Source organism: Nyctereutes procyonoides, unplaced genomic scaffold (assembly GCF_905146905.1).
Source record: "Nyctereutes procyonoides isolate TBG_1078 unplaced genomic scaffold, NYPRO_anot_genome, whole genome shotgun sequence".
In the NCBI taxonomy this organism is placed as follows: domain Eukaryota; kingdom Metazoa; phylum Chordata; class Mammalia; order Carnivora; family Canidae; genus Nyctereutes; species Nyctereutes procyonoides.
In genome coordinates this window covers 14,023,669-14,050,599 of record NW_026575042.1, presented here as the reverse complement: position 1 = coordinate 14,050,599, position 26,931 = coordinate 14,023,669, and the positions used below count along the sequence as shown (strand labels likewise).

The following is a 26,931-nucleotide window of genomic DNA, read 5'->3' as shown; positions in this document are numbered from 1 at the left end:
AGAAAATGTAATAATAGTTAACAAAAATGGAGTAGAGCAGTTTTTCACGTGTGTATCTATACTCAAGCTATCTGATTCCCAAGTCAATCATTTGCATTTCTCTCCCTGAAGCCTTTCTATTTTGGCAAAACCTGCTCTGCCCATTTATGTGGCAAGCGTGAAGCTCCAAAAAATTAATAGTTGCCTCTCAGCATCCCTCAACCAATCACTGATAGAAATTAATGTATAAATATTCAGCTCTTTTGTCTTTTATATGGGATAACTCTGAGGTGTCTATTCTTCACTAATAACCTGAGTTCTCCAGCAGAATTAAGCTTCAATTACCCATAGTGATACTTTGCTTTATAATATATTCTACATTAGCTATCTCTGAAACCACCTTCCAAAATAACTAATTATGCTCTAATCCTTGACTTATGGTCTGCTTCTGGAAAACCCAAATCAAGACAAATATTTACCATTTTTGAATGCCTGTGGCCCAGACAGACACTGTATTAGACACTTACATGTTTTTACACAACTTTTTATGACACCTCATGCAATGAGTATCATTCCCATTTCCATAAATATGAAAATGAGGATCCGAGAAGTTAATTAACTTTGTGGAGGTCACATAGCTGGTATAATAAATAGCAGTGCTGATATTCAAACTATGATTGATTGCAATGTCTCTTCTTTTTTCACTAAGGCATGCGGCCTCTCTCACCAGGGAGACTGGACGAACACACGTGAAACAATAAGAGAACAATTAACTGCTAAACTGACATATTGTATTGAACACTTCTGGGCAAAACTGTCATCATATGTATGTTCCACACTTACTTTCTGAAATTCTCTTTTGTTGTGCCATCAACTTGAAAAATAAGGCCACCGACAAATATTAGGAAATTCAATTTTTCATAGATTTTCTTTCTCCTCTATCAGTGCTTCACACAAATTAGGTACTGAAATAAAATTGAGCTGATGGCATAACAGAATATACCATGATGAAAATGCATATGAAGAAAATATGTTCCCTGGATGTATTTTTTGGCCTGCATAGCATTTGAAAGAACAGATAAGATATGTCATAAAATACCAATTAAGTCTCTATTGATTTTGAAAGTCGATGCAGAGCATTAGGAGATCAAACAACACAACATCCAGAGTGCTGAATTGGGAATAGTCTTATCAGCAAGAAACTCAAACAAAAGGAGGACTTAGCAATATATTTAATAGGCAAAAATTGGAGTGTGGAAATTCAAAATTTGTCAGTGCTGCAGCGAAATCACCAAAACAGATGTTAATATTTAACAATGGCCTGCTGACATCCAGTAATTTAGATAGTTGCTCTGTAATATTTCCCATTAAGAAGCTCCCAAATACTGAAATTCTTAGCACTACACCTCAGATGTTGGTGGAAACAAACGTAAAATTTAACTCTGATTTGACAGTATTTTACAGTGTTGATTTCTTACTTTTAATGATCTTCTCTGACAATATGCCCAGAAAGAACATTTTGGAATTTGGGATGGGGGAGTTCTAGCCCCAAGTCTAGCCCTACATAATTCTGTGACTGCTAGTAGAACTTTACTCTGGTTAAATGATGCTTTACAAGATGTCTTGCCACTCCACCTGTCAATGATTCTATGGCTAGAACCATTTTTCAGTTAAAATCCTATTCATATAATGAACACAAATCACATCCTAGCATTTCTTTTTTTTTTAAGATTTTATTTATTTATTCATGAAAGACACACAGAGAGAGGCAGAGACATAGGCAGAGGGAAAAGCAGGCCCCCTGTAGGGAGCCTGATGTGGGACCCCATCCCAGGACCCCGGGATCACTACCTGAGCTGAAGGCAAATGCTCAACCACTGAGCCACCCAGGCACCCCATATCCCAACAATTCTAAAAGAGGTCCTCATCAATGCTTTATACTACTGTGAATTCCTAAAATGTTTCTGGACTGCCATGGTGGTGGTTCCTGGGAGGAAATGATGAAGAAGGTGGTTGTTAGAGCCATGGAGATGATTTCAAAAACAGCATTGCTGTTTTATGGCAAAAGTCTCTCTATATTACGTTGCCTTTAAAAGTTTGTAGGCATGAATGAATGAAGTAATACTTTAGCTTCAAATTGCAATGTGACTGCACTGACATTTGATACCCATTGCTTTTCCCTCTTTAAAAAATAAATAACTTTTCTGCTAAGTATCACTTACCATGGGAGCTTCATCAGAAGACCTAAGGCCTAGCTTTGTGCATATTTACTTTTGACAACTGCACTCCTCAAAGACAGTATCGGTGTCAAATGGTAATGGCTGAAGCAGCCAGTTTCATTTGTTTCAAGCTTATTTGTGGCATCATTACCTTTATGACACACGGTATACTAAGAAAATTTAAGTATTTTTATTCTTATCTCTAATATCTTGTCTTTCCCATGAGGCCCCATTGCTGGAAAGAGGTAACAACATTTACCTTATTTAGTCCAATCCTGTTAAAATTGGGTCAAATATAATAAATTAAACAGTCTCTTTAGACAATGCTCAGTTTTACTGTGTAAAAATGCTTGATCTCTAAGATTTCCACTTTCCCTTCCCTTCTCCTGATACTCTTCTTGATGACTTCTAGGTATATGGGTAGAAAAGCAAGTTACTCAATTTCAAGATGGTAGAAGAATGGTAAGGTCCTTGGTCCTAGCATAGTGTCCCCTGGCACCTTTGTCTCTGGACAATCTCACTTTCTACATCCTTTACCACCTAGCCATCACAGCTGAGGCATACTCATGGTCTCTTCTCCCTCACCTTGGTCAGATACTGGGGTGCTCCATGACTGAGGTGACCTTTCCTTGGCTGTTGATAATGGTATAGACTCTCTGGGCTTATGCCACATCCTTCATCACCTCCCCCATAGAGGAGGTCCATCCCATGATTTCTGCCTTCATCTTCATCAGAGAAGGACCCTTGGAAAGATCAAGAGTACTTGATCCAACCCCCTTCCTCTGAAAGAGCCACCTCCACACCTTAAAAGACTAAATCCAGCTTCTCTCTCCTCATCCAACTTCAATGAGCCATCCTTTTGCTTTGAAGAGATTACAAGGTGGCTTCCTCCAAGAGAAGCTGGTAAAGATCTCTGTTGTTGCCTTCAATGTTTCTATAAACCTACCATATAAATGATCGATGCCTCTACCGGCCCATGGGCTTTGAACCCAAGTAGTGAGAAATAGATACCATGTCTTTCAAGACTTGTCTCCCTTGATTCAATCTCTTTTTCCCTCCCTATTATCACCTCATGTCAGGAATGGAGATTTTTTCATTGACTCTTCTTACATTAAATATTCGCTTTTACATCCTAGTTTTAAAGGTGCATAAAGGTTATCTTCTCTGTACTATGGACAAACTCCACAGATTTGTCCTCTACGTCTAGTATGTCATGTTAAAGGGGGGAAATAAAAGAATTTAGAGAGTCCTATATCAAGGCAATAGCCTGACTTATGAAACTACTGTTTTCCGTTGAAATTCCTATTTTGACCACTGGAATCTAAATAGTAATTATCTTTCACTTTGTGTTCTACCTGTAAGGATCATAATCTTTCTTAAGCAGACAGCTATTTGCAGAGAAGAACAGGTACTCAGACACAGAAAAAAAAAGAGCATGGTAATATTTTTTTGAAATATCATATGCATAGAAGTGCACTAAAATTGGATTGTGCTGAGAGTTGCACAATTCTGTAAATTTGCTAAAAATTGAATTGCACATTCAAACAGGTGAATTTTATGATATGTAAATCATACCTCAGTAAAGCTCTTAAAAAATCATGTGCAGCATAAAAAAGAGTGAGCACAGTTGCTCAGCCTCTGGTAGGCTGTGCTATGGATCTCTTAATGGCACTGCTGATGAGAGCAATAGAAACAGAGCAAGCAAGGTGAGCACATGCAGGCATTGTCCCTTCCACACGGGTTAGGGATCAATCATACTCCCAGTATAGTTCAGTGAGTAGAAAGCTATAATTTTCCTTTAAACTGGGACTTACTTGCCAAATCTGTTTACATGTATATCTCTCAAGCAATAAAATGTCATCAGTTTCTTCAAATCGTAAGCATGAACTTTAATTGTGCATGCATATGTTTACATAAAAATATCTTTTCACTGGCATACACTTTATATGGAAGCTTCTTTCCAGGCAACATCAAATATCCAAAATGTGCACAAAAATACAAAAGAATGCAAAATAAACAAACAGAACAATACTGATGTGATAGATACCTGTACACTCTTCTTAGATAAGCCTATTCACATTTCATTCAGAGGCAATCTACCTTCCATCAGGTACAATTCCAGCCTTTTGTGGGCTAGAAAAACCAAGAATATGAGACAATAACCACGCTTGTTAAAAGCAATAAATTAGAGGAAGTGTGGCAAGTGGTGACCAAAGAGACTAGGATTTATGAGAAGAAAGAAATTATAGTTGACACTCATGGGAGATCATGATAAAGGAGGCAGAAACAGTATAAAAAATGCTACAAGAATTCAAAAACTGTAATCTTCCCATCATTCAATGAAGGAAAAAAACATCTGGATACATCTCAAATCTTAGAAATGTTATATTATTCAGTGCTCATAGTGGCAAGCAAGATACACAAAAAAGAGTTAAACATGTTGACTGAAGCAAATAAGTTTTAAAATTATTTTACAAATTATTCTATTCTTATAAGTCTGTTTTGTTTTTAAATTAGGTGTCCTCTTTTAATGTGATAAAAAAACACATAAGATAAAATATACCATTTTAACTATTCTTAAGTGTGCAGTTCACTATGTTGAAGTATATTCACATTGTTGTGAAATAGATCTCCAGAACTTTTCATCTTGTAAATCTGAAACTCTATAACTATTAAATACTCCCTGTTCTCCCTTATTCCCCCATGCCCTGGTAATGATCATTCTACTTTATGCTTCTAAGAATTTTATTACTTTAATTACTTCATTCAAGTGGGATTGTACAATATTTGTTTGATCGCACAATTTTATGTCTGGCTTATTTCATTTAACACAATGTCCTCAAGGTTCATCCATGTGGTAGCATGTGACAAGATTTCTATCCTTTTAAAGACTGAATAATATTCCATTGTATGTATAAACCACATTTTGTTTATCTACTCAGCCGCTGAGTAGATAAACAAATGTCCACTGATGGACATTTGGGTTGCTTCCACCTCTTGACTATTTTGAATAGTGCTACTGTGAACGTGGGTGTACAAATAAATACCTTTTCAAGATCTTGTTTTCAATTCTTTTGTACATTTAGCCAGAAGTGGGATTTCTGGATAATATGGTATGTCTATTTTTAATTTATTTTAAGCAAGCTTCACCCTGGGCTTTGAACTCTCTCAGGTCTGAGATCAAGACCTGAACTGAGATTAAGAGTCAGATACTTAAACAACTGGACCACCCAGGAACCTCTTATTTTTTTATTTTTTGAGGAACTTCTGTACTGTTTTTCATAGCAGTTGCACCATTTCATAATCCCACCAATCATCTACAAGAGTTTCAATTTCTCCATGTCCTCCTCAAAACCTGTTATTTTGTCTGTTTTTTTTTTTTCCAATAGTAGTCATCCTAGTGAATGTGAGGATTAGTGATGTTGAGCATTTTTTCATATGCTCTCTGGTCTGGTCATTTGTATATCATCTTTAAAGAAATATTTGTTCAAGTCTTTTGCCTAATTTTTAACTGGGTTATTTGAATTTTTGTAATTGAGTTGTAGCAGTTCTTTATATAGTCTGGATATTAACTTCTTATCAGGTATATGATTCATAAATATTTTCTCCAATTTCATGGGTTATTTTTTCATTGTTTGTTGTGTCCTTTGATGCACAAAAGCTTTTTAGATTGATGAAGCCTCACTTGTCTATTTTTGGTTTTGTTTCCTATGTTTTTGTGTCATATCCAAGGAACCATTGCCAAATCAAATGTCATGAAGATTTCCCCTGTGTTTTCTCCTAGGAATTTTGTAGTTTGGAGTCTTAAGTTTAGGTCTTTAATCCATTTTTCAGTTATTTTGCATACTGTGTGAAATAAGGGTCCAACTTTATTCTTTTGCATGTGGATATCTAGTTTTCTCAACACCATTCACTAAAGAGACTGTCCTTTCCCCATTGAGTGGTCTTATGTTGTAAATCATTTGACCACATATATGAGGGTTTATCTCTTGATTCTCTCTTCTAGTCCATTTTGGTTTACTTATCTGTTTTTATGCCAATAGTACCACATGGTTTCTATTACCATAGCTTTGCAATATGTTTTGAGATCAAGAAGTAGGAGTCCTTCAAATTTCTTATTTTTCAAAATTGTTTTGGCTAGTTAGAGTCCCTTAAGATTCCATATGAATTTTAGGATGAATTTTTCTATTTCTGCAGAAAATGATCTTGCAATTTTGATAAGGATTATACTGAATCTGTGGTTCACTTTGGGTAGTATAGCCATCTTAACCATATTAAGTCTTCCAATCAATGAACATGGGATGTCTTTTCATTTAATTGTGTCTTCTTTAATTTCTTTCAGTAATGTTCTCAGTTTTCAGTGTCAAAATGTTCATCTTTCTGGTTAGGTTTATCTGTAGGTATTCTTTTTGAGCTACTATAAATCTTAAAAGGTTTTTTTTTTTTAAAGATTTTATTTATTTATTCATGAAAGACACAGAAAGAGAGAGAGAGAGGCAGAGACACAGGCAGAGAGAGAAGCAGGCTCCATGCAGGAAGCCCGATGTGGGCCTGGATCCGGACTCCAGGATCACACCCTGGGCCAAAGGCAGGTGCTAAACCACTGAGCCACCCAGGGATCCCTCTTAAAAGGTTTTTTATTCAAAATTTAAGTGTATGCCTTTTAAAGAGATTATCAGTAAGACAGCCAGCTATGAACAGATAGCTGGCATCCCATTGGTCTAAATCCTTCAATTCTAAATCCACATGCTTTCCTGCTTTAGTCTAAAGTTAGACATTCCACCTCCAATACGAAGCAGAAAAAGAACAGCAAAGATGCATTCTATGGTGTCCTCTTAAGTCTGGGACCAACATTTATTGGGACTCATCCCTAGCTGAAAGGGGCCCTACCACAGAAGCCACAGACAAAACAACTTTAAGTATTTAAACCACATCTGGGAACTTGCAATGAAGCTTCACTAAGTCAGGAAAATCCCTGCTCTATAATAACTCCATTTCATGAGAATTTTATGCTGTATTATTCATGAAAGGAGTGTAAGGTGAAAACCCACATTGGAGGTCTCTGTGATTCATTTTGTGTTCAAACCTACATCATATATTGAAGGGATGGTCCTTAAAATAGTGATGGCAATGGAAGCCGACCAACTTCAGTTCCCTACATTCTCCAGAGGAAGACTGTCCTTGCAGAGATCCAGGAAAATGTTGAGCTCAACCATCATAACTTAATCAGCAAAAACAAAAACAAAAACAAAACCCCTGTGTCCTGTGCTATAATATTCTATTGTATTCTCTGTCTGTGCTGTTTCAGTTCTGAGTAGGAAGACTAGTAGAAATCTCTGTCTCTCAAAAAAAAAAAATCACTGTCATATTTTCAATTACTCTATTAGGCATGATACAGGTCAAGGGTCTCCTTCCTCATATTACAATGCATTTATTACAATGTGTTTGTTACTTGCTTTGAAGGTTCTATTTAAACTAAATCTTACTCTAAAGCATATTCCTCATAGAGTTCTATGCATATTTATCCATATAATTCAATGTGGTAATATTTATTGAGGGAAGAAGGTAGGACATACTAATTTTCAATGTGCCAGGTATTTTACATACAGTCTCACAGAACTGATGCTTAGAAAGGAGCCTTACTGTTTTATGAGTCAGAAACTGAGCTTTGGTCTATAAAAACCAAAGTTCAAACTCTGTCCTTTCCCATCACTGCCGTGAGTAAGTGCAAATTGGTCAGGATGACCGTTGGTCGAAAAAATACATATTTCCGATCAGTGGATTTTCAGGAATTGGCAATCCTAATGTACTCCTATGCAAATTTTCATCTCTATATTATGCCTTAAAACATTGCTAATTCTTTTCTAGATTTCTAGAGTTCTCTCTTCTTTTGCTTCTGTATTTTAAATTAATTTTTAGCCAATTATTTATCTTCTATCTTATTTGTGATTAAAAAACTGTTGAAACAACTTGAATATTCAGCAATCGGGGATTAATAAGAACACATTTAGATTCCAATACCAGGATTTGTTTGAACAATAGAAATGACATTCATGCTTAAGTAAGGAAAAAAAAAAACACCTAAATGAAAGCCTAGCCTAAAATAAGTGAGAAAAACATTTAAGCAAAGCAAAAACCCCATCCCCAAACTCTTCCTTAACAAATTAATTTTTTTCCTTTTTTCTGTCAAAGGCATTGCAAGTACACTACAGAAAATACAGATAAGCAGACGAACCTAAGAAAAAAATCCATTATCCATCCAATCGTATACAACCACTTTTAATCCTCAAGTGTAAATTTTTTCAGTTCCAGTTCAATATGTATAAATGAATTATTATTTTTCAATAAAACATAGTCTTATTGTACAAACTATCCTGCAGCCTACTACAATTTCAGTAACTCAACATATGCATTTTTCAAACTAAATCCTACATTTAAAGCACTCTAACATTTTAGTCTTACTAATGATAGAAAGAAGAAATAATTGCCTGGATATTAATTATGAGACCAAAAATAGCATAGAAGAAAAGGTGAAAAATTCTGAAAATAGATCACAAGAGGGCTTAAAATATAAAAGTTTACAAAATTCCCATAGTGCTCCCAAATTACTAGTATTTAAAATAATTAGTAAATGAGAGCATCAATTTTCAATCAACTTATTATAATGCTTAATGAAATTAATGTTAAAGAATTGAAGGCAGAATATGAGAAGGTCAATAAAATCCTTTATTGCCTAATAATAAAAAGCCTGATAGATAAAATTAAATCATGGTTGTTTCTAAAAGTCAAGGATTAAACTGAGAAATGTAACTTAACCATGAGAATGTAGGAGGAAGGGCTAGGGTGATATAAACAAGCTCAAAAGAAGATGATCTTTGAGGAAAACATTGAATTGTGAGCACAAAAGCAGAAAAATCCAGATTGTGGAGAGTTCTAAAGGCCAAATAACATAGAGTCTTTACCAGATAAATTATAAGAATAGAAAAGATCAGGAGGATAAATCTATAAATTAAAAGACCTATCACAGGTTTTTCTTAATGGGTAACGCTAAAATGCTATGTCTAGGAATGCATAATTAGATGGTTAAACTATAAAAAAATGCAAGAAAGTAATTGCTATCCCAAGTCAGACAGGGTAGTGGTCACTTATGGAAGAGGGAAGGGGCTATGGTTGGAAGGGGCCGCATAGGATATGTACCCCCAAGATGATAGCAAAATTATTTTTCTTCACCTATGTGGTGCTTGCAAGGGTATTAAATAATAGCTAGATGTTTTACATAATCAATCCCTCATACTCCAAAAAGAAGTTTAGTGAACACAGAACCAACCACCATGGAGATCCATCTGGTCTCTCAGTGATCATCAAAAGCTCAAGGTAAGGAATGCCTCGGTGGCTCAGTGGTTGAGTGTCTGCCTTTGGCTCAGGTCATGATCCCAGAGTCTTGGGTTCAAGTACCTCATCGGGCTCCCCTCGGGGAGCCTGCTTCTCCCTCTGCCTGTGTCTCTGCCTCTTTCTGTGTGTCTCTCATGAATAAATAAATAAAATCTTAGAAGAAAAAAAAAAGAAGAAGAAGCTCAAGGTGAAAGGAGAGTGCGGAGGGAAGAGACAAAGACTGTGCCAGAATCCATGAGTATTAGGAACAAATTTAATGGGGAGGGATTCTACTTTTGTGATATTGTTTTCTTTGAGATATTATCCCATTTCCATCTCCATTCTACCACAGTGCCATGGAACAGGGGTACCACCCTCAAATCCAGAGATTCAGACTCCTAGAGAAGTATGGTAGGGCTGACTAAGGCAGGGATGGGGTCGCAGGGACACTCAGCGAGGTTACCAGAGTGGGGCCTATGAGGGAACATCTCAGAAAAAGAGATCAGGATCTCCTTCAGAACCCAGTTCTCCACTTGGAAGAGAAAGGTGGTGCTGTTGGTAGACCCTAGAAAAAGAGGCCCAGGATCCCACTTCTCAGTTAGAAAACTGAAGAAGCAGTGAGAAATTGAAAAGAACAGTATCATGATGTTCCCAGGGATGGTGTTGAAGCGATATGATAATTTCTGCAAAGTATGTAAATATATCCGATTAAAGATTACTCATCCACCCTTCCATTCAAAAGAATGGTGATTTTTTAAAAGGGCAGAGGAGGTGGGGGGGGAGAAGAGGGCTACCCCACTTTACAAAGGTTCACAACAGTTGTGTTCCAGAGCCAACTCTACAAACAAAATATCAGCAAAAGATGCTCAACTTCCAAGCACCTGAAAGCACCTCAAGTACATTTGCAAAACAAGTAGGGAACACTTACAAATTAGTTATTCATGAACTGTCACAGCATCTTTATATAACAAACCAGGGAAAGCCAAGGGCAGAGGGGAGATCAAAAGTTAGCTTAACTATGATTTTCAACAAAGCAGTGTATTCAACATGACAACATGTTGGAAAATTAGTATCTTTTGTCATTGTCTTTGAGTCATAAAGGGAGCACTAAACAAATTACCGAAAAAATATCATAGTTCTGATTTCATTACAATATACCAGATTTATAACAGAATCTTAAGGTCAGCTTTTCAAGAGAAAAAAATTATCTATACCCACCCCCGCCATTGAAGCTTGAAATTTGCTTCCATTTTAAAAGTGTTTTAACAAGAATCTAAGCTAAATAAAGTAAAAAGAATGAATTTGGAGGCTGATTTATGTGCAAGGTTTGTGTTATTATTTCAAAACACAGGGGGAAATATTATTTGAATCCAACAAACTCATAATTTTGAATGGCATTAAAATTTCAATCTGATATAATTAATTGCCTGAACTTCTCTTGGATGTACTACGGCAAGATCATAAACTGTTTTCAAGCATGAAGAATTCTGTATCCGCAACAGGATTCCCTATGATGTTCTTCCATAATGTATAGGGTTGTAACAGATAGTCAACAGGAGTCTAACACAGGCATATCATTTAACATACTCATCAAACGTCACCTTGTGGGATCTGATCATACATCCTTAGAGATTTACAAAGTCTCACAGATAGATACACTGTGCTCTTTTAAGAGTCATAGCTAACATTTGGCACAATTAGTTGTTATCAGACATGTTATCGCCTTATCACCTGCTCAAGGATGGCCAGACACACAGCCTAAGCCTTCTGGTATCCCCTGGAATTCAAATTTAAGGTTAAACTTTGCACTCACTATTCAAACATGGCAACTATTGAAATCATCACAAGACATGTCCAGTTATAGGGATGCATGTTTAATTTAGGAAGAATAGATGCTTTTTTTTTTTTTTAGGTTCCTATCAGAGTTCTAGAGGGTATATAGCTTTGAAACAAGAATTAAGATTACAAACAAAAACAAACAAACACACACCACAGTGCAGGGTTCAGGTAGTCAGATCAATTACCCTGCTCATCCTTGCCTCACATAAAGAAGCCTGCCATATTATTAGGATTGTTTTTTTAAATCAATAGTCTACTTTATACTTCTCAATCAGTTGTCAAATAGCCAGATGTCTTAAATTACAGTGTGCTGACCCTAGAAACGCAAAAGTAATAGCTTTAGGAAAAGCTCCAGCAGTTTAAAGCGCTAGTTTTGGGTACCATATAATGAAACACAATAACATTGCAACTTGCAAAAACATTTTGAATAGGATCCGGGGCAGTTATGCTGGGAACTTTTGGGGTGACAATAAAAGGAACAAACGAAAAAATATTTCTTGTAGTACAAGGATTCCGGTCTTGCCAACTACCATGCAAACTTCCCCGCCCTCAAAGTGATCCGCAGGGAACGCAAGCCAGGGTACCTGACGTACCTGTTGAGCCCAAACCCCCAGAGAGCCTCAACCTAGCACAGCTTCATTAAGTCGTGTTCAGTACAATCCGAAAGGGTATTGATGCAAAGAGGAGTTATTCCTGGAGGAACGCTCCTCCTAAAAGGTCAACAACTAACTAGTTAGTGGAAATGCCTGAGTAGCAACAGTAATGACCTTTCCAAGCAGGGGCTCTTCACCAGCGGGGGTCGGCCCCGGGGGGGCGGGGCGGGGGGGTGCAGGTAAGGGGCCCAGCTTGAAATCTTCAGCAAACATTCAAACGTTTGTACATGGGGGCATTTTCAAGGCAAAAGGGTTCGCAGTGTTTCATCACACGTTCAGAGCAATCTAAGCACCACGACATCACGGTAGAACGAATGACCTCCGCCTTACAGCATCCCTTTGGGGAATTCGGCTGCACCACACTTTCCTTCAGGCACTAACGTCCAGGGCAGTCCCCCACCCGCAGGCTCCCAGCCGAAGCACACCAGGGGCATCGCCCTCTCTGCAAGATCAAGGTAGCCTCTTGGGAGGTGGGAGCGGTGATGCTGTGCTGGACCCAAAGTAGAAGCAAAACCAGCTTTCTTCCCTGGAGGACACTTCCACGGGGTCTAAGGATGCCCACGCGGCGCGCCGAGCAGGGAGACCCCGCCGTGCACCTCGTTCCATTTAGCAAACCCGCCCAGTGCCCAGGGCCTCGCAAGCGCCGCTCCCCGCGCTTTATGAAAGTTAACTTGTTTAAATTCTATAAAAAAAAAAAAAAAAAAACAAAAAAAACAAAAACAAAAAAAAAAAAAAAAAAAAACACCCCGAAGCTGCAGAAAGGGCTGCAAAAACTCCACGAGGAAGCGGACGCCCTACCCACCCCAGCCGCCGTACAGAGAAACAGCCCTCCTCCCCGGCCCGCGGGCCAACCGGCATCCACGAGCTAAAAGCCCGCGTGGGGGGCGCCTCGGGGGCTAGAACCGCGTTTGCGCGGAGGCGGAGGCCAGTCGTTACCGTCCAGCGGGCCGTCGCGGTCCGGGTGGCCGCTCATCGCTGCTCCGCGGCTCCGGGCTGTCCCCCCGCGCGGCTCCCGCGGCCTCGGCGGCGGCTGCAGTTGCTGAGGCCGCGCCCCCCTGGGGGCCCCGCAGGTGCACGGGCAGCAGCTGGGCGCGCGCCACTGCAGAGGGAGAGCCGAGGACACACGCCGGGCGCTCCTCTCACTTTGCAACCCGAGGCTCCAGTGCCAGCCTCCTGCAGCCCAAGGCTCTCTATTAATACTCGGCGTGCAGCTGGCTGCAGGCCATCGACTTGACCCGCGGCCAGGGGCCCTCTGCCCTCGCTGGGGAGGGCTGGGGAACAGGCCTTAGGAGCCTGGGTGATTCGACTGGGTGGAATCAGGCAGACGACTGCCCCAGCGGCTCTCCAGAGCCAGGCAGGTGAGCGAGCCTCAGCCTGTGACTTTCCCAGACTCCAGCGTTTTGGAGTAACTGTCCCGCAGCGTCCGACCTGGCCCCAGAAGCCCTCGGCTAAATATGATGCCTGCTCCAGGCCACCAGCTCCGGGAACCTATTTTAAGGGCCGCCGCGGTGGTGAGCAGGCTCCGCAACCCATTCATTCAGTACCGCCTTGACATTTCGGAGTTCTACAAGTGAATCCCTTTTCCCCTCTCCGATTTCAGCCTCTCCTGCCTCTGCAAAATTCCAAGTTGGAGAAGGGAAAGGCAGGGGGCTAGTGAGCAAAAGGAGGTGGTGAATTAGAAAGACCCAATATCTGTTTGGTTTTCAGACTGAAATTTTCTCCGCGTTGTATTTCTTCCCGCAAGCCCGTGGAACTTGGGCTGTAGCCATGTTCCTGTTGTAAATTTAAATTTAATCAGTGAATGCTGCTTTTTTGTCATTCCCTCCTAACAAGCTTTATGTTTAAAGTGAAATTCCCTTGGGAGCTTTTAACTTAGGCTGTTGATATGAGAGGAGCAATCAGTTAATGCCATTCCAAAGCACATTTATGACAACTACATCAGGGAACTGCATTTGTAATCTTGATCTTTCAACCAGCTTAAAAAAAAAAAATTCCTGGTTTATTTTTGCACAGAGCCTAGTATGGTTCCTTAGCAGGTGAATTCTTTCCTCTGCTTCCCAACATAGTTTAACTTCTCCTGTTCTCTTAACATAGTTTAAGTCCCTATCAGTGAAGACAGGGCAGACCTTTGCTCTCAAGTAAGAATTACTATTATTCCTAATATACAGACAATTAGAGTTATTAAAGATAGTAAAGTGAAGATCCTGAAGACAAATTTTATGAAATTTCTGTGACCTCTTCCCCCCATCTACTTTCTTGTATACAGTTTCAGCAGATGAAGGACTGAGATTAAATGATGAAAACATAAATAGGAACTCCAGGAGTTAACCTTTGGTAACTCAATTTAAAAGATACTGAAGGAAGTATACACTCATCAAGTTTTTCTTTTGGCTTTTAGCATTATTGTAAGTGAACCCTTTCTACTTTAGCTCGGAAGAGTGACTGGTATCAACCACTGCTAAATTATATATCTCCATGTGGGAGACAAACCAGGACCAGCTAGGCCACAGCGGATTGCAGAAATGTCCATTTACACACCTGAACAAGGGAGCCCTCCTACACTCTCTTCGTCCCTTCTTCCATCAGTGAATATACAATTCAGAATTTCTTTTTTAAAAACAGATTTTATTTATTTATCTGACAAAGAAAGTAAGAGAGCACTATCCTTCTGGTCCGCTGACCAGAAAGCCCGTCATGGGGCTCGATCCCATGATCCTGAGAACATGACCTGAGCTGAAGGCAGATGCTCAACCGACTGAGCCACCCAGGTACCCTCCATTCAGAATTTCTTATATTGAAAACCAGGAACTGCTCTATGTGCTTACCTCTAACTAGCTCATCTTAACTTTCATATTTATTCTTATAACAAAGGCATTGTGTTATATTCTTTCATGTTTTTAGTCTTCGATTACTGAGCACTTACTTCTCCCTGTGTCAGTTACTAGTAATTTCAGGAAAAATTCTGCCCTCAGAATTCTTTAGTGTAGGTAAAACAGGCTTAGAACCAGAGCCTTTCTTAGAGGTTTTACGTTTTCTGAAAGATATGGGGCACCAAGGAGCTTAATTCTCTTTGAAGGATTAAGAAATGTTTCCAACAAGCAGTGGCTATTTTCACGAATGATAGCTGCTATCGTTTAAACAGCCACTGTGAACTAGGCACTCCACTAAATACATTCCTTCCTATAATCCTTATAAGAACAGGAATTATTATTGTGCACTTTTTACAGATGGACAAGTAGAGGTTCAGCTTAAGTAGCTTGCCTACAAACACAGAGGTAAGGAGTTTCAGAACCATAATTGGAATGTAGCTTCTATGATTACAGGGCCTCTGCCCAGTTTCTACACTGGATTGCATTGGTTAGCAAAAACACTTTCCGTAGTCTCTAATAAGAACTTTTCACCAGAACCTTTCAGAAAAAAAAAAAATGCATCCTTAAAGAGTACAAAAATGGGGTAGTTGGTGTTGTAGAAACCAGACTGTGCCTAGGCAGTCAGGATTCCTTCAGAAAGAAGCTTCAACTTTTCATAACAAGGCAGGACACAAAAATGGCTTTTCAAAAAGAGCCTGGGAATCAGTGTTCCAGGGAGAACTGCTGTGAGAACAGCATTCATTAATTCATAAATCCATTCAACTTTTATTGAGCACTTACTGTGTTACACACACTTTACTGGAAGCTGAGGAATGCTCTGAGGAATTATAAATTGACATTCAGAGAAAAGAAAAGGAAATCTCCCTTCCATGCAAAGTTGGCCATTGGGCCAATTTAGTCAAAAGTGGACTGGACTGGACATGAAAGAGAAGAATAGCCTGAGGACCTAGTCCAATAACCAAATTTCCAGCAATCATACCTATCCAAGCAGGTCCACAAATTGCTTTGGTCTAAAATTCTACTCTCATGCTCAACTCAGAGATAATAAAATGTAATGATTAGGTACCCAGTCTTTGTTGTCAAACTAATACTGAGCTCAAATGCTGACTTGTGTGATACTGGGTCAGTGGTGACCCAATACTGGGTCAATCCAATACTGTCCAATGAATGAGTAACTCAGGCAAGTTATACAACTAGCTAGCCTAAAACTTCATATCTGTAAAATGTATGAAAAGAACAAGCCCTGTAGGAATTTTGCATGACCATCTATGTATTAGTAAAGGAGTACTTTCATTTGCTAATAGTAGAGACCCAAATTAGCAGTAATTTAAATAAATTGATGTTTTTTCACACTTACTATTAAGATAGTTGAGGTAGATGGTCTGTAGCTGGTACTGCAGTTCCATGTTTTCAGCAGTGACCTAAGAGGCTTCTAATTTTTTGCTCCAGCATCCTTAATACAGCTTTCAGCTTCAGGACTTCCTTATGTCACAAAATGGCTGCCAGAACTCTGGACTGATTCATGTTTAAACAAGGAGAAAGAAGAGACAAAGGGCAAAAGTAGCCCCTCGAAGCTGAGTCAGGTCTCTCTAAATAACTTTATTGGAAGTCTTATCCAATAACTTCCATGTAAAATTCAGTAGATACTCCCTCTTCAAGTGAAGCTGAGAAGTGTGTGTGCGTGCACGCGCGCGCGTGTGTGTATGTGTTAACATGGGCACTTTAGAGGTTCTGTTATTGAGGAAAAGGAAGAGAATGGATATTGGGTAGGTAGTCAGCAATCTCTGTCACAGTTAGAAAAACATCTGACATGGTGCATGGCACAAAGTAAATACCCACTCATCCCCCAAAATAGAGAAAGTAGCTATGTTAGAGAGTCAAAAAAAGCACAAATAAATAGATAATAATAGGGCCGGTCTAATTGTTCGTGCATTTTGGGCAGGGAGGAAAAGGAAAGAATTTGAATCAAGTGGATATTGTTCATAAAAGAACATTCATTCATATTATAAGTTTCTTTTTTAAATTTTTTTTAAGATTTTATTTATTTATTCATGAGAGACACACACGAGAGAGAGAGAGAGAGAGAGAGAGAGGCAGAGACACAGGCAGAAGGAGAAGCAGGCTTCATGCAGGGAGCCTGACGTGGGACTTGATCCCGGGTCCCCAGGATCATGCCCTGGGCTGAAGGCAGGCGCTCAACTCCTGAGCCACTCAGGGATCCCCATATTATAAGTTTCAAGCAGAACTCAGGAAACACCATGTAGATTATAATCAGTACACGTTAGTGCAAAAAACTTGAGAAGGAACCCAATTTAGATACTTCACAGAAGAATTCTAGGCCAAGAGGAACAAAGTTTACAGCAATTCATAGAAATAAAAATGGAGAGGTAAAATAGAAAAAAATAAGAAAGAGATCTAAGATTTATTGTTTTCAAGTAACCCAAATGGCATCTGGCTATCTTAAAAAAATATCTGTAAGCACTTATTTAGGAGGATACCAAGGGTACACAGACTTGAGTTGGAGGGTGGAAAATCAGATTTAGAAGTCAAACAAGAACAAAGCCAGTTTGGGAAATTCAATAAATGGCAAACACAGCAAGCATACTTTTTCAGGGACAAGTCTGTCCAAGGATATCCTCTCTTCCTGAAAACCCCATTGCCATGATCAGACCCTACCTCAGGTACCTCGAGAGAATACAGTTTCTTAGTTTCATATCACTTAATCCTATTAATCACCTATTAATCAGGTGTGTGCACCTGATTGGCCTGCCCGGATCCAACGGCGGAGATGGGCTGATCTCCTTTCTTTGGCTTCCCCAGGTGCTAAAGTGCCCCCACCACTACCATACTCAACTAGAGGACTCACACACACACATAGGAAGGAGGAGTAGATGCAGGACGGCCACGAAAAAGACAAATACCAACTACCTATCCCAGTGAGCCAAATTTGCTAAACACTTGGCATGTCATCTTCACAGCAGTCCTACTACTTTCATTTTATAAATTTAAAATTAGTTATTTGCCTAAGACTACAATAGTAAGCAACAGAGCTGAGATCCAAACTCATAGATTCCAAAGGTCCTTCCAAAGGGTCCTTCTTTTTGCAATATGTGACACAACTTCCATGTTTGATTTTATCTAGATTTGGTATTGTAAGATATATCTGCCTCACTGGGTCTACAGAGTGTCTTGGAGGATGACATGGAGAAATTAAAAGCCATTTGAAATTGAACATGATTCTTGCAGCCAGCAAACAATGAAGACACTCGATAGTGATTTGACCATGAATCATTCACTTAAATAACTCTTTTCAAGGGATTTTTTCATGTTTTATTTTTAGTTTTTAAAATTCAAGAAAGTTAAGGATACCATTGCATTTCTCCCCATGAACATAGGATTTAAATAAGAAAGGTTCAGATACACCTGACACAATACTGTCTAAAAAGACAGAGACTTTTCTCAGTTGTGCCTCTGCCCCCAGATAGGATGAAATGTTATCTAGATGTACCATAATGGAAGTTGACGAATTTACAATCTTAGATTTATTTTTAACCTCCTGCTATTAGGACCCCTAGATGATAAGCTAAGTTTTCTGGGAATCCCACTTTTGGCTTATGCTTTGGGATTGGCCAGAAAGGTGTTGGCAAAACCTCTGGAATGCTACTTTTTGGAGTGTGATCTATAGATCTATAGACCAGTTGGGGAAGCACTCATAACTAGTCCAGAAAAAAATAAAGACAGAAAATGAGGGAGTAATTTAAAAACTATAATAGAAATAACCTTGGAACTATTGACATTTTTTATTTTTAAAGTAGGCTTCATGCCCAGCATGGAGCCCAACATGGAGCTTGAACTCGCCACCCTGAGAGCAAGACCTAAGATCAAGAGTCAGACACTCAACAGGTCCAGCTACAGGCACCCCTGCACTATTGACTTTTTAGGCCTGGTGACTGTTGTTGGGCTGTTCTGGGCATTCTAGGATGTTTAGCAGCATCCCTGACATCTACCTATTGGATGCCAGTAACACCCTCCTCCTACTTACGTCAGCCAAAATGTCTCTAGACATTGACAAAAATCCCGATGAGATAAATGTTGAGAACCACTGCTCTATCACAATTTGGCAGACTGATTTTATGTCTGTTGTATCTAATAATATAAAAATAAAATTGGAGCTTTGTACTATGTATATCTTTTTATTTCACCTTTTCTAATAATTTGCTATTACCATATTTTACTATTAATTCATGACAGATTTTTTAAAATGGTCCTTCCCCACAGATAGCTTAAAACACACTGATACAGGTCATTATTAAAATACAGAAGTGTTCCTTAGAAGAAAGGCTACAACCTTGGGCTATCCTTCATCTCTCTGCTGTAATAACTAAATATTACAAGATAACTTATCAAGATACTAGCCAGTCTTTATTTTTTATGCGCTTGCTCCTAGAACCCACCATGGAGAAGTCTACAGAGCTCCCATCATAGCCCCAAAGAGAGAAGCAGCCAGTATTAGGTTCTACAACTTCCAGTCAGAGTAAGCAGTTGTCTTGTGTTTCCCAGAGCAGAAGAAAATTTGCTAGGAGGGGAGGGCCACCATAGACAAACCCTCAAATTCTTATGAAAGAGAGGCCTGGGTCACAGGTCACAAACTGCCCAGCCACCAGCTGAATCTGTCCTACAAACAGGTTTTATTGGGGTCCCACAACAATGATGTTTATAAAAATCAACTACCAAAATATTTCTTACAAAAACTCTACTCCCAACATCTCTCAGAAAATTAGAAAGAACCCTTTGGCCACAGTGGGCTGCGCTTCCTCCTGTGGTCAATCAGCTGCAACTAAAAGCAGCCACCATCCTTACCCTCTCTCTTCTTCCCAGATAGAACAAAGAAGACAGATAATTTGATACTTGAAGGTTGAAGGAGATGAGGCCGTGGACTCCCCAGGAGGTCTGGGTGAGGACAGGTCAGGGGTTCAAATGGTTATAGTAACTAGGTCCTGGCCTAGGTCCTGGGCCTTGGAGATAGGCAGGCTTCAGCAGGAGCTGGCAGTGTAGGCACCTCTACAGACAGGTACAGATATAATGGGCCTAAACTTCCTGATTGTTCCATTGCAAGGGCAGCCATGACTCTAGTCTGCCAGGGCAATGCTGACCCTCACAAGCCAGTGTGTGGGACCCTGGCCCATCATCAATTACTTGGTCTTATAAGACTCAAAATTCCTCTGCACAAGATTTCCACTGACAAGTGAGTGCTCGAGCCAAACTTAATGGAGCTTAGGAAGATAAGTAACTGTGACATTGATTGCACTCTGAGTGCCGGGGAGCAATTGCCATCTGTTAGAATAACACTTAGTGAGTATCCACTGTGTGCAGGCTCTGAGGCTACGGAGACAGATCCAACAAATCAGAGGTCTTTCCCTGCGATGCTCTCAGCTGAGGGATGAGGACAGATGTGTAAGAAGGTAATTCAGATGCATTGGGTAGAATCAAATCCTGGAGCAGTCAGAGCATGAGTAACTTGGTCTCCGCTTGGAGGAATGGGGACTTCCCAGACAAGATGGCATTCAACTGGGTTTAGAAAATAAGTCAGAGTTTAACCAAATGAAGATATCAAAAAAGGCATCAGAGGGGTCCGCTTGTGCAAATCAAGAACCTGGAGGCTCAATGCGGTGAGCAGCCATGGAGGGTGGCAGGAGCAGAGTGCGAGTGGAGGGGTGGTATGGGTCTGAGAAGGGGCTGGCATAAACTCGGATCTTCAAGTCAAGCGGTTCAGACTTGAGCTGTAGGTTGAATGTCCATGCAACAGAGATACATTACCAACTTTGTTTTTTTTTTTTTTTTTTTTTTTTTTGGCAGTCAGGCCTGGTGAGTAGGCAGGAAGAACTGGAGATAGACCAGTTCTGGGGTCATTTGTCAAGCTGAACTAAAGCAGTAGGGACATACTTTCTAGAAAGTTCAAGACTTGCATTAAATGTAGGGTGGGAGTTGAGGATGAATCAACTTTCTGACTTGGGAAACTAGGTAGATGATGAAACTAGTCACAAATTTTTTTTAAGGATTTTATTTATTGACAGAGAAAGAGAAAGAGAGAGTACACAAGCAAGGGTAGCGGCAGGCAGAAGAAGAGGGAGAAGCAGGCTCCCCACTGAGCAGGGAGCCCAATGCGAGGCTGGATCCCAGGACCCTGAGATCATGACCTGAGCCGAAGGCAGATGCTTAACTGACTAAGCCACGCAGGCACCTTATTCACAGAAATTTTTCAAAAATAAAAAGCTAAAAAATGTGTTTGGGGGAAGATACACATCTAATGAGCTGTTTGGGATAAGACTGAAACACTGTGGGGCCTTCAAATAAGTTTATCCAAAAGATGCTTAAAAAGAAAGAATAAGACTTCCAAAGAGCAAGAGAATGAGAAAGAAATGTCAGGGCAGGGATTTTATAGATAATTACTGAAGCCACATGAAAGGCTAACATTGCCAGAAGAAAGAGAAAAGAAAGTCCCAGAGCAGAACTTCAGGGAGCCCCTGAAAGTAAAGAGCAGAAGAAAGATCCAGGAATAGCAGAAAGACAATTGAGGAATAGGGCAACGGGAGCCCAGAAGGAAGGGGGTGTCAGGAAGGGGTGAGCCCTGATGCGCTGTGCAGAGATGGGGCAGGGAAATGTCCCTAGGGGGCCGGGGTGGTGGGGAGAGGCCACCTGAGACCTTAGTTAGAGCCCCATCCAGGGCATTGTAGTAGAAGCCACCCACAGGTGGTGGGCTGGGGAGGGAATGGAGGGTGGACACGGAAAGGTGGGCTGTTAATTCCAAAGGTTTGATGTTAAAACCAAGGAGGGGGACACCTGTGTGGTTCAGTGGTTGATCGTCTGCCTTTGGCTCAGGTCCTGATCCCGGAGACCTGGAATTGACTCCCGCATCGGAATCCCCCGCAGGGAGCCTGCTTCACCCCGCTGCTGCGGGTGTCTCTGCCTCTCTGTGTGTCTCTTATGAATAAATAAATAAAATTAAAAAGAAAAAAAAAAACAAGGAGGGCAGCTAGAGGTGTGAGGTAGCCTGTGGTTGGGTTTCAGCTCTACCACGTTTCCAACTACAGACATCTTGAGCACATTTGCCAGGAGAGGGAAGCACCTAGTGAGAAGACAGCCTGACAGTGCAGCAGGAAGGGGTTCTGGGTCATGCTCCACGTAAGGCCTTTATCTACGAGGGAAAATGCCTTGATGACCGTCTTGTGACAAATCTGGTATGTGACCACAGGGAGCAAGGGGGTGCTCCCCAGGATACTCACCAAACCCCAGCAGACTGATGGGCCTTTCCCAGGACCCACCAAATCAGAATCTTTGGCACATGGGCCCCAGAGTCTTCATTTTAAACCAGCACCCTGGGGGACCCCTATGGGTGAAAGACTCCAAAATCATAGCAAAGGAGTGGCCTCCGAAGCCAAACTGCCTGAGTTCGGCTCTCATATCTGCCACTAATCAGGCATATAGATGATCTTGGGAAATTTATTAAAATTTCTCTGTGCCTTGTTTCCTCTTCTGAAATATGAGATTGATAGTACCTCCGTCAGAGGGGTTATTTTGTGGTTCCCAACACACTTGGGAGCTTCCCAGATAGAATCTGAAACTGGATCCATACTTGGATCCAGGCAATAAAAAGAGGCTGGCCACTCTGATTGGTAAGTTAAGGTGACTTTGCATAGAAAGAGACACTCTGGGTGTTGAAAGATGAACTGACCTTTGCCAGGTTTAAGAAGCAAAGGGAACTTAGATATGCTGTTTTCCTTGGGCAGCAGCAAGATCCCTACACCCACCCACCAAATCTTAAAACTTTATATAGAGATCTTTATTGGGTTCAGTCACATGCACCGCAGCGCAGGATATATCGCAACCCCACATCACCATCTCAAGGCTGTGTCCTCTATCCTTGCTTCTGGGAGCAGGATATGCAAGCCAAACCCACATTACCAGGACAGGGGAGGGGGTGAGGAGTTCCAAGAGCCTGAGTCCAGCTCGTGAGTGGGTCAACTGGCAGTCACGTCTTCCTGATGTCCTGCAACAGTACAAGTGAGGCACGAATGAGCTGGCATATGGAGGGCAAGGCCAAGAGTGTCGAGCACAGAGGGAATGTACATGAAATGTCAGCTTTTATTGTTTTTATCCCATGCCTCTGTCATAACAGCTCTCAGTTTATAGCTTGCCCACGAATCACCTAGGGAAGCTTGTTAAAATGCCAATTTCCACTGCTCAAACTCCAGAGATTCTGATGGAGCTGGTCTGGGGTAGGGGTGGGGGTGAGGGGGCCCACACTCTGAGTTTTAGATGAGCGCCTCCTCTTCTCAGGTAATTCTGGTGCAGGTGAGCACCAGGACAACACTTCCAGAATCACTGTTCTGTAGGATTAAGCCCACCAGGCTGGCTGTGCCTTATTCCCCGCTCTGCCCACACATGGGAGGATCACGATGGCCAAGAGGTCTCTTGAAACCCTCACAATAGTGCAAAATAAGAAGAAACAGCGCTGCCAATTAGAGCTGATTGTGAAGATTTTTCAAAAATAACTTTTGCTTTTAAACACCCTTGACTCGAAAACTGCTTTCACCCAAATGAGTCATTTGTCTGCTTTAATTGCTGCTGGTATTTTCTTTGTGAGGGAAAGCACTTTGAAAAGAGTTACAAGTAGACACCCAGGAACTAACTTTCAGAAACGTGTAGCAACTTTTTGGTGTATTTATGACTGAGTCATTAGTGTGTATGGGGGTTTCAAACCTGACATTATGAAAAACAGGAACTGCGAGAAACGTAAATGGGCTCAGCAAACCAAACATTTTCCTCCAATTGGGTAGCAGTTCTACAATTTCATCTGGAGTACTCAGCACAAGGGATGGCTATTTATTTTCCTAAGTAAAAGTAATGGAAAAAAATGATTGGAGGTGAAATTAGATTCCTCTGGGCAACTCTCTGTAAGAGAAGGGTAATTGAAAGGGAGAAGCGAAGTGTCTGGCCTCCTGCGAGCAATGCAAATGAAAGTCACTTGTTTGTTTGTTTGCTTGCTTGTTTGTTTGTTTCTGGACAACTTCTAGTTCACTTAGTGTGAAGGCTGTCTTTCCAGTTGTTTCTGGATGGCTGGGGCCTGGTGGTGGGGGTACGTCCTGTGCTGGCACCTCCTGCTGAGGAAAAGCAGGGACCTATAGGGGCAACTTCTAATTTTATAATGGTTCTCTCTATTTTTGATTTAAAATATTTGAGCTTCTCTGCTTAAAAGGCTTCTAGAACCGTGGACTTGAGATTGTAAATGATCTTTCCAAAGCCATTGCTGACCCACAGAGTTACTTTCTTTGGCCTGCATAGCATTTTAAAAACTTCTAAAATGTTGCCATTGCCATTTCTTTTTCCTTAATTAAGAGAGTTCCCATGAAATTCAGATTTCAAGCTCTTAAAAAAATACAGGGTCAAGACTCGGCTCTCTGCCTGATTACAAGGAGGAGCCAAGTACCTGCTGCTCCCTTTATACAGGAAATGTATTCCATGTCTCAATTTCCTCTGAAAAACAGGTAATAATTATGCCTATCTCATAGAATTGTGATGAGTGAAGAAGCTGATAAATGTAAAACACTTAGTGCCTGGCATATAGTAAGCATCAGAGTTTCCACTCAGCTAAATTTATTTAAATTCTTAATCAGGCCCTTATATTCATTTGCATTTGTGACCCTTGGTAGAAGCCACAGAAAAGGTAATAGACCTAGAACTTTCTGGAAAACAAAGGAAATTGGAGGGAGCTAGCACTTTCCTGCCAAAAAATGCTGGCCCTGGTGAATTTAAGACCTCGAGTGGACCAAGACTAATCCACTGAGAAGAAATAGAGGCCAAATCTGTAATGCATCATAGACTTCAGAGCACTTTCTTTGTTCAGTTTTGCAGTATAAGTTTGAAGCTTTGAGATTTTCCTTTCTGTTTATTCTCTCTCTCTTCTGTGGCTAGAAATGGTAAAAACCCTTAGGGAACTTCAAACTATCTTGGATGTGTTTAAGAAGCAAATAAAAGGTTCAAGGCAAGATTGTGCTCCTGAAAAGTCCGTTGTAAGACCTGGTAACACCATTAATCATGGGAAAGTAGCTTGGGCTTGAGCAACCTGCCAGGGGAATAAGGTGGTAGAAGAGATGTATGCCAACAGGGGTGTACTCATTGTCCCCAAGGACTGACCCGGCTTACTCTGCTGCATTTTTTCCATTCTCTTCCCAGAACTCCCATCCACCCAGCTCTGCAACCTCAAAGGCTGACCCATTTGGAACTCTATTGGGCTTTCTTGCCCTTCTGTGCCCAATGGGATTCAGCCAATGAGGGGCTTTGGCAGGAGGTCAGAGAGAGAGGACATGTGAGGTCCTATGTTCCTTCTCTGCTGGTTGCTGCAACTGGTTGTGTCTCGCATGGATGACCCCTGGTGGCTCCTGACACATAGCCCTCTCCAAACAGCTATTCTCTTGAAGTTCCAGGAACTGTTCTCCCTTTGCCTCTTCAGACAGGTCAAGGGATGATGACAAAGAGCCCCCATGTTGCCAGCCCAAGCATAGTACATCCTTCTTCATTGGTTTCCCTAACGCCTGGGGCACCATTGAGATAATCCCTTTGTTAAACTCTTAATTGTTCCACTATGAATGTGGGATTGGTTTCTTGCCAGAACCCTGACTGATAGACTTGTCTACTTTAGAATACCCTTTACCCGTTTTATCTTGCTTGTGTTTAGAAACAGTTCTTTCAAATTTTTCTGAACTTCCAATCTTTATGGGTAAGATATTGGGTTTGATTACATCATTGTCTGATAGGCAATGCTTAGTCATTTGTAAGGGATAAAGCCTAATGTTTACATATGGGCAGGTCTGATATTCTTTTTTTTTTTAATTTTTTATTTATTTATGATAGTCACACAGACAGAGAGAGAGACAGAGACATAGGCAGAGGGAGAAGCAGGCTCCATGCACCGGGAGCCCGACATGGGATTCGATCCTGGGTCTCCAGGATCGCGCCCTGGGCCAAAGGCAGGCGCCAAACCGCTGCGCCACCCAGGGATCCCAGGTCTGATATTCTTAATATATAATCTCAGTAAGGAAGTTTATGCCCATAACCTCAGCCCTGGAATAAACCACTGTAAGTAGCAGAGTTCCATTCATTTATTCATTCTGCAAGTTTCATTCATTTATTCATTCATTCATTCATTCTTCCACCATGTATTCATTTATTCATTTATCATTCATCAGTCAATAAACATTTATCGTGGCCCTACTATGTGCCAGGAACTGTGCTAGGAATTGTGTTACCTGCCCTGGAGAGGATTAGGATGGCGGGTGGTAGGAGGAGAGGGCCAGGGAAGTAAGCCAGAGAAATAATATGCTGCTACATATCATAGCAGCATCTGTTGCTGCTACAACAGAGGTATGACCGGCAGTGAGAAGTGTGGTCTGTCCTCTTTGAAGAAGGGTGGTCTGAAGTTAAGGTGGCTTTGCATAGGAAGAGACACTCTGGGTGTTGAAAGATGAACTGAGTTTTGCCAAGCAAAATGGGTGGCAAAAGTAAAAGGCAGCAATATGGAATGTCCTGGTGTTTTTGGCGAAATAAATGCAAACTGTTCTCGATAACTGAGCAGTGTTTATATTATTTGACTTCTGTGGGATTAAGAGAATTATAAAATACAGATAGTTCAATTCTATCCCAGATACTGTGATTTCATTGGTCTGAGCTATTGCTGAACCATCCGTTTTTAAATCTCCCCAGATGATTATAAAGTAAGCCAGGTTTAAGAACCACTGACCAAAAGCACAGTGACAAGTAAATAAGGGATAAGGTGGGGGAATGGATGTTAGGCAGGAGTCATCACAGAGAATGATCTGTGCTCTCCTCAGGATGAGTCAGTGGAAATAATTTTGTTTTCTGGTGGTAATTTCCAACATCTTCCTTTCTTACCCTGCCTTTAGCGCATCTGCCTCAAGGTTCTCTTGGCTTCTCCTAAAGAAG

The 26,931-nt window shown here is 40.8% G+C and overlaps 1 protein-coding gene across 2 annotated transcripts in view; it reads right to left on the bottom strand.

Annotated features, from left to right (window-relative positions):
* The window catches only part of GADL1 (glutamate decarboxylase like 1), a 171,295-nt gene extending 158,092 nt beyond the window's left edge, over window positions 1–13,203 (bottom strand). For both annotated transcript variants that reach the window (XM_055320884.1, XM_055320883.1), the window contains exon 1: window positions 12,998–13,203. Coding sequence is in view for 1 of the 2 variants with exons in the window: in XM_055320883.1 (XP_055176858.1) it covers window positions 12,998–13,034 (37 nt within the window). In the remaining variant the exon portion in view is untranslated. The remainder of the gene's footprint in view (window positions 1–12,997) is intronic.
* Between the last annotated feature and the right edge of the window lie 13,728 nt (window positions 13,204–26,931).